The following is a 7,856-nucleotide window of genomic DNA, read 5'->3' on the forward strand; positions in this document are numbered from 1 at the left end:
GGATAAATCACAATATGAGGAAAGGAAGGCAAGTCCACCTTAACAGAAAAGTTGTTTTTTTTTTTAATCTGACCAGTGTCACTTTATGTGGTAATAATTCTGCAACGCTTCAACAAATCCCAGTGATTTTGAGACTGTTTTTTCGTGACACATTATACTTTATGATAATGGTAAATTTAGGTCAATATGTTTTGTTTATTTAAAAAAAATATCAAAAATGTTAAAAAATTAGCAATTTTCAAAATTTGAATGATTATCCCTTTAATCCAGATGATCATACCACAGCAATCGATTAATAAATAACATTCCCCACATGTCGGCTTTACATCAGCCCCATTTGTAAAATGTTCTTTTATTTTGTTAGCATTTTAGGAGGTTTAAAAATGTAGCAGTAATTTTTCATTTTTTTCAAGGAAATTTACTAAATTTATTTTTTTGTGGACTTATCCAGGTTTGAAGTGACTTTAGGGGTCTCATATATTAGGAAACCCCCAAACGTGATACCATTTTAAAAACAGCACCCCCTGACATATTGAAAACTGCTGTCAGGTAGTTTATTAACCCTTCAGGTGCTTTACAGGAATTAATGCAAAGTGGCATAACAGAAATGAAAATGTGTATTTTTACCACCAAAATGCCTCTAACTTCTGAACAGATTACTATAGCCGACAGATTCTAAGGCCGCTATTTGGTCATGAATTGCCATCGCAAACATCAGGACCACACAATCATCATCTCAGGGCACCAACTGGGATAAATAGGAAGCCCCCACACTCTGTTAACCATTTATAATGATGTAGTCACTATTGACAGCAGCATCTAAGGGGTTAACCAGATTTGGACGGTGCAAACACTGATCGTGGCGGATGCAGAAAGTTGTCAGCTATAGTGCAAAACTGACAGATGCTGGATTGTCACCTGTATGGGGAGGCTATTCTCTTATACGTCAGGTCAGTTAAAAGACGTATTGGTTGTCATTAAGGGGTTAAATAAATGAAGGATGCTTTTCTGTGATGCTGGATTACCTTCCTTTTCTCTGACTGTGGCGTACAGGGGAACGCACCGTCCCTGCTCCAGATCGCATTTGTGCAAAGGTGAGCTGGATTTTTTACTTTATTAATTCACAATATACGAGATGGGGCATGGAGATGCTCTTGTAGATGTTACAAAAGAAAACAAATCTTGATGCTTTTTTTTTCTTTTTGCCAATATACGCAGAACAGTGTGTGCCCTCCATGGTAAAAACCTGCTGAATAAACAGTGTATTCTCTGGCGAGATCTAATAATCCCCTGACATTGACCTAGCCTAACAAGGGCGGCGGAGCTTTCTAGAATAGCAGCGTTGTTGGCCCTGTTGCTATGTCCCTGATAATGCAGATGGCACTAGGTTGTGTATGCGGCCATTGTTTAGAAGACGCAGTAAACAAATCTGATGCTTTTCACAGTTTGCTGCTGGAAAAACACATTGCTACACAAGGTTTATTATTCTGTTCAAGTGATGAATCCTGTAACTAATTTGGCGGAAAGCTGACCATCCATCTTGTTTTGGAGGGCAGACGGGATAAAACGCATAGCTTGTGCAAAACAATCCTTACTAAAATATGGCATTTAAACTGGCACACATCCCATTACATCCCCCATAGAGGTGTTGTCTGTATATCTACGTACTTTATTCTGGAATTTCCTGTTCTTTCTCTTGCCATGTTCTCTGCTTTCAGAGTACTGTCCTGGCACTGCCCTTGTCTAGTCGGGGAAAAGTGTCTGCTGATACCCTCTAGTGAAAAGAAGCATGATTGCAACTTCAGCATTGTTATTATCCTGGTCCAGACAGCATTGCCAGAGGCTAATGTTTACTGACACCCACATCCATCAGTAGCCATGTAGCCTAATAGATCGGGCACTTTTTAAAACTAAATCTAAATAGCCATATCTGCCAAATTGTGCTTTCTACATATTCAAAACTGCCGAGGGGAAAAAAAAAAATGTCTTACCAGGTTGACAGATGTCAGGAATCATAGTATATGCAGACCTGATCCAGGGTTGCTGTAGATCTACGGGTGATATTACCAAAAACACTTGACAAACAAGGAGAGTTTGTGGTCTATATCCGCACTGCTATATGGTAAAGAAACGTCAAACGCCAGAGATAATATAAAAATAACGGTTTATTTTATTCTACGCGTTTTAAAGTGTATCCCACTTCTTCAGGCATAAAAAACCATAAGGAAGAAGAAATGTGCATTTACTTGTTTTGTATTAGTATGACTTTATATCTTCTGTTTCTTAGCAACAAATCATGGGGAGGGTGATTCATGAAATAATACGGATGATATGCCTGGCACGGTCATCTTTCTAGCACTACTTTATCTCCCAGTAATCACTGCTCATACATACACTCATCCATATTGAAATTGCAGTACCAAGAAGGAAAAGTTGTGGACTTATGGAAATCACAGGATTGGTAGACATGATGATGTGCAAATGATTAAAAAAATGGAAACATCTTTCAAAACATCTGATTTAGTATCAATTATGAGCTCCATGTGCCTTTCGCATGCTGCTATTGAGGTTATGAATGGTTGAGAAATGTTTTACCACGCTGAATGCAATTGGGCACATAAATCGTCAAGATCCTCTGATCGCAGCTACCGCTGCAGTTGACAACCAATGAGGTCCCAGAATTGCTTAATGGGATACAAATCTAGAAATGCCGCTGGCCATGGCGGCATGTTTAGGCTACACAGGCTGCTTATAGTAGCACAAGCAACATGCAATGTGGCGTCATACTAAAAAAAACAGCTCTTGAGACACTTTGGTAAATGGCCATACCACTGGTTCCATGATTGATCCATTCTGAACTGCATGTGAAATTGGATGTCAAACAGTGCATACAAACCATCAGAAGGTATTTGCATGACATTGGGCTACGAGCGAGACGTCCAGCTACTGGTGTTTCATTGACCTCATGCCTTCATTCTCAAAGGCTACCATGGTGCAGAGCAAGACTGCAATGGAGGCTAGAATGGAGGTCTATCATCTTCAGCTATGAGTTCCACTCTTACAGCCGAAGATTGGTCTGGAGACCCCTACAAGAGGGAGCGTTAAACTGGTCCTATGTCTGGGGTTATAGTGTTGGATGGCATAAGGTACAATAGCCAGTCCCCTTTATTCTTTATTCCAGGTACTTTAAACAGCTTGTCTTAGCATTAATTTGGTCCTGTAATCAGTGGTACAACCATGTTCTCTAAATTGTCCCAGGAACAATTTTTCAACACGAAATGCCAGGCCGCAGGTTGTTTGCGCTACTGTATGCAGCCTGCGTGGCCTGAATGTGCTGCCATGGCCTGCAGCATCTCTAAACTTGTCTCCCATCAAGCACATCTGGAATATCACTAGTCTGCAGTTGCAAATACTTGATACTTAAAATGGTTTTACCATGAACAAAGTACATACCACAGCTCCTGAGCAGAGGTATGCAGACAGAATAGCATGGGATCACAAATTATTATTTCTGTGAGGTAAATTTAAAAAAAAAAAGATTACAAATAAATAGTAAATGTTTTACCTCGCAGAAGCCGCTGTGATCACCTGCTGTAATGTCTGTATCCTCTCCTGCGTCCTCCCTTGCCCAGGAGCTGTTGTATGGTCAGACACAGCCATTACACAGTACCTATCAGGGACACATTTTTAAGATTATCTGAGCACAGGAACATTTTTTAACATGTCCAACTGTGGAACTTATTTTTATTCTAAGATCTATTGATTACATTTATTTTGTTCACGGAAAACCCCCATTAAATATTCAAGGTGTTTTGAAAGTGTTTTGATTTTTTTGATCATTTGTATATGATTAACCTCTCCGATTTCCATGATTACACAACTTTTCTCCTGGTGTTGCAGTTTGTGTTGTGGAGTGTAAAAGATATTTGATCATGGCAACAATATGAAAAGGTAAATCTCCTGGTTCTGTGTTATCTATATAGGCGAATGAGTTGGGAGGCAGAAAGTGCACAAGTGAAAGCACAAAAAAAGTATAGTCCTTTACAGTTCTATATCCCTATGGACTGTCTCCCAGTGACCCTAGAAGTGTGATGCAAAAACCTTTTTTCATGTTCTCACCCCAACTGCATCTTCTAGGAAGAGCGGATAATGACCCTTTCTACTTTAGGGATGACAGGATGATCAGTTGCTCACGTAATCTCTTTGGTAACCTGATCTGGACATTTGTCAACTTTTGTCATTAATTTGTGATGATCTGTGTATGCCCATATGAGTGGCATATATAGTTTTTATATATCTTGAACTATTATGTTGAGTGTCTCAGATTGTGCTTAGGTCAGACTTTTAGCCACAAACCTTATTCTTTTGTGAAAATTGCATGAAGGCTATGATGGGTAATAAAGCTTTGGGTGGTATTTCCAAAAAGGGCCAGGTGTCTACTTTTAGAAAATGATATGTATAGAGGTGATTATGGCATAGGTAGCAAAAAAACACAGTGGCCGTGAGGTTTAGCGAAATCTCATCCATGTTGCTTGAACTGTAATATTTAGTCTAAGATTTTTTTGTTAAAATCTCAGAGAATCCTTTTCAGCTAGGCCCCATTCACAAGTTTTGTATGACATAATCTTAGTGGTACCATGTTTGTCTCTAATTTTTACTTCCCATGGATTCCATGAGAAAGTGTGTGAATCATTGTATGTTTGTATTATTAATGCTACAGAAGCAAAGCGGAGTGCATGGAACATCTGTAAGTTTTTATTTTTTTCAGTTGGTTTAGTGGTGTTTACAGTTACCCAGCAGTATCTGCAAAGGTTGAATTTATGTACCCAGGGGTGGACAGTTTGATTAGTCCCATCATCTAAAATGGATAGAGTACAAAGTGGCTTGTAAAAATCAAGCAACCTTGTAATCGTTTTTAAAAATGCTCTGATTTATTAGTTTCAACTTGTTGCCTAGGTTTTTCAGAACATGTGCAGTGTGTACAAGCTTTAGTAGAAAGAGCTTGTAAGCAATGAAGCTAGCCTGGATCATTGTAGCGCAACTGCTCTTCTCAAATTTTGCCGAGGCAAAGCTGTTTCTGCTTGTAGTATCGGAGAGCACACAGTTTAAGGCAATGGCATGATAATGATGATGCTTGTCCAAACAAGCAATCAAGCAGTAGCACACCTCCTGTTCCCAGGAAAGCAGGGGAGAGGATGGGTGCGCTTCTCCTTTAGGCTGTGTGCATACGTTGCGTTTTTTTTCCGTGTTTTTTTCACGGCTTTTCCCGATAAAAACGCTATAAAACCGCAAAAAAAACACACATACAATAAGTATCCCATCATTTAGAATGAATTCTGCATGCTTTGTGCACATGATGCTGTTTTTTCCGCGAAAAATCCGCATCGCGGTAAAAACCGCAGCATGTTCATTAATTTTGCAGGCTTTTTTTGCGGATTTCCCACTACAAAATGCATTGGGAAGTGTCCGGAAAAAAGCGGCAAAATCGCATGCGTTTTTTTTTTGCGGATTTCTTGCAGAAAATATCCGTTTTTTCTCAGGAATTTTCTGCAAGAAATCCTGAACGTGTGCACATAGCCTTTGAGCATGAAACAACCACCAGAGTGCTCTTGTGATAATTAGCAAGGCCGTGTTTGAAATATTGAACTTGAGGGATGAAAATAATTTGTTTTTACTCTTTACATTTTCAGGATGACATGACAGATTCCCTTCGAGATTTCACTAACCTCCCAGAAGCTGCACCTCTGCTGACTATACTGGACATGTCTGCCCGAGCAAAGTATGTCATGGATGTGGAAGAGATAACACCAGATATTGTTCAGAATTTCGTCAACGACTTCCTAGCAGAAAAACTAAAACCAGAGCCAATTTAACAAGATCAGTATTCATGCCTTGCATAAAGAATTATTATTTAAGAACACAACTGCTTACTCTTGCCATAAGGATTTTAACATAGTATCTCTCCAGAGACCGCCTTGTCAAGGTGCCTTTTGTGTCTTCGTTTTAAAAACTGATCCTCTACCAGAACTGTTTGTTGCCAAATGCCTCTTCTGAAATCTCCACCACACCGACATCATCACTTTGTATTGTGAGCCTGGATTTGTATCTGCCACTGCTCTAAACCTTTGTCATTGACACTTCCCCTTATTTAGTTTTGATATGGTAACTGGGTTTGTGGTAAATGTATTTTTTAGAATCGGATTTGTTACCTATTCATACTATAACACTCACATTACCTTTTATTATGCATTCTCCAATTTTTGTTGTTCACATGCAGTTTAGTACAGTTTCCTTTGCTTGACAGCTGTGCACATGACTCATTGCCTGGCTTTTAGCCCTCTAACCAATTTATCACTGGCTTGCCATATTCCTCACTTGTGATATCACTTTGAACCAAGTGTTAACCTCTTTATGTAAATTCCAGGTAAACCTTCTGTGTTTGAACAGAACTGGAGATCTATACAATCTCATACATTCATGCGCTTCTACCACAAACTGGCACTATTTATATCTTGCACTGAGCAAAGTAGGCAAGTAAATGTAACCTGGTGAATGGAATGGTTTCTTATAAGTCTAGTCTGCTGTGGATACACAAGGTTGTGATGTGACACTGCTATAAGTGATGTGTCCGACTGCTCAACCAGTCCCCTGATAAACATGCCATATTGACTGATGATTACAGATATTGGTTATTGTTTCCTAGACAAACAGATAAAATGGTTCCAATAAAGTGATCCTATGTGTATTTATTTTCATGCTTCTTTCTATTACATCTCAAATTTGCAGTTCATGCATTGTTCATATTGTTGACAATCCCATATATTTAATTCTAGAAAATGGTTATCTGAAGTTGGAGGCACACCTACAATTCTCCTGTTTGCAGAAGTATAATTGGAAAGTCGAACATCAAAGCATATACTTGGAGAAACATTAGTTTGACACAGAAAAAAATATGTAAGGTTTCCTGAAACACTTAATAGTTAGTCTTATGGGAATCTGCTAACAAGGATTGCTCATCACTTCATTATTTCTATGGTTTTCAAAAGCATAAAAAGGATAAAACTTAATTTTGCCAAAATGGAATTTGAAAATGAAAAATCAACATTCATAAAATAAAAAAAATTCTAAAAAAAAGTTTCAATTGATAAAGTTTAAATATACGGTAATAATCTAATAAAGGTGATATACTGTATTTTGCAAACTATAAGACGCACCCCAAATTTTGGGGAGGAAAATACAATGTATTTAATTTTTTTAAATAAAATGGTAGTGCGTCTTATAGTCCGCTTTTACAGTAGCTTACTGGGAGAGGGCAGCTGAGGTAGAGTGGGGTCCCAGGAGGCGGGGTCGCTGCTGCAGGAAGCTGGCAAGGGCAGGAGTAGGGACATGCTGCGGACCTGCACTCAGAGGTGGGGGGTGTTTGACAATGCCAGGTTGCGGCGGGACCCGGGCCTTTACAAAATGTGATTCCCCGTATTTCCCTTCTATTTCACGGAGGTGGACTTCGGGAAAATGGCCGCCGGAGGTGGCGCATGCGCAGATTGAGGATAATAAATACAATTGTATTTTACAGTCCGTGTTGAAGGGAATGTCACCTTGGACGATTTTGATCTATTACTGTGGGCATACAGGTAATGGTATGGTTAAACCAGTCCTGTCTGCCTCATAGCTGCCTTGTAGATCTTAAGAAATGTATTTAGAATGTTATATGTTAATGATTTCTTCCAGGCCTTGGGGTGTGCTGTGCTTGAAAGAAATCACTGCCTCCTGAGTTCATTATACTGGTACCCTTCTCCTATCAGCGTCACACAGACCTGTTCGGCGCTGTAATTCCGTGCACGCGCTATGTACGCACG

At 39.3% G+C, this 7,856-nt stretch overlaps 1 protein-coding gene across 1 annotated transcript in view; it reads left to right on the forward strand.

Annotated features, from left to right (window-relative positions):
• The window catches only part of NXN (nucleoredoxin), a 249,879-nt gene extending 243,130 nt beyond the window's left edge, over positions 1-6,749 (forward strand). Inside the window, exon 8 of the mRNA XM_069757364.1 lies at positions 5,691-6,749. Within this exon, the coding sequence (XP_069613465.1) occupies positions 5,691-5,873 (183 nt within the window). The 3' untranslated portion in view covers positions 5,874-6,749. The remainder of the gene's footprint in view (positions 1-5,690) is intronic.
• Positions 6,750-7,856: the final 1,107 nt, after the last annotated feature.

The sequence above is a fragment of the Ranitomeya imitator genome, chromosome 3, assembly GCF_032444005.1.
Source record: "Ranitomeya imitator isolate aRanImi1 chromosome 3, aRanImi1.pri, whole genome shotgun sequence".
NCBI lineage: Eukaryota > Metazoa > Chordata > Amphibia > Anura > Dendrobatidae > Ranitomeya > Ranitomeya imitator.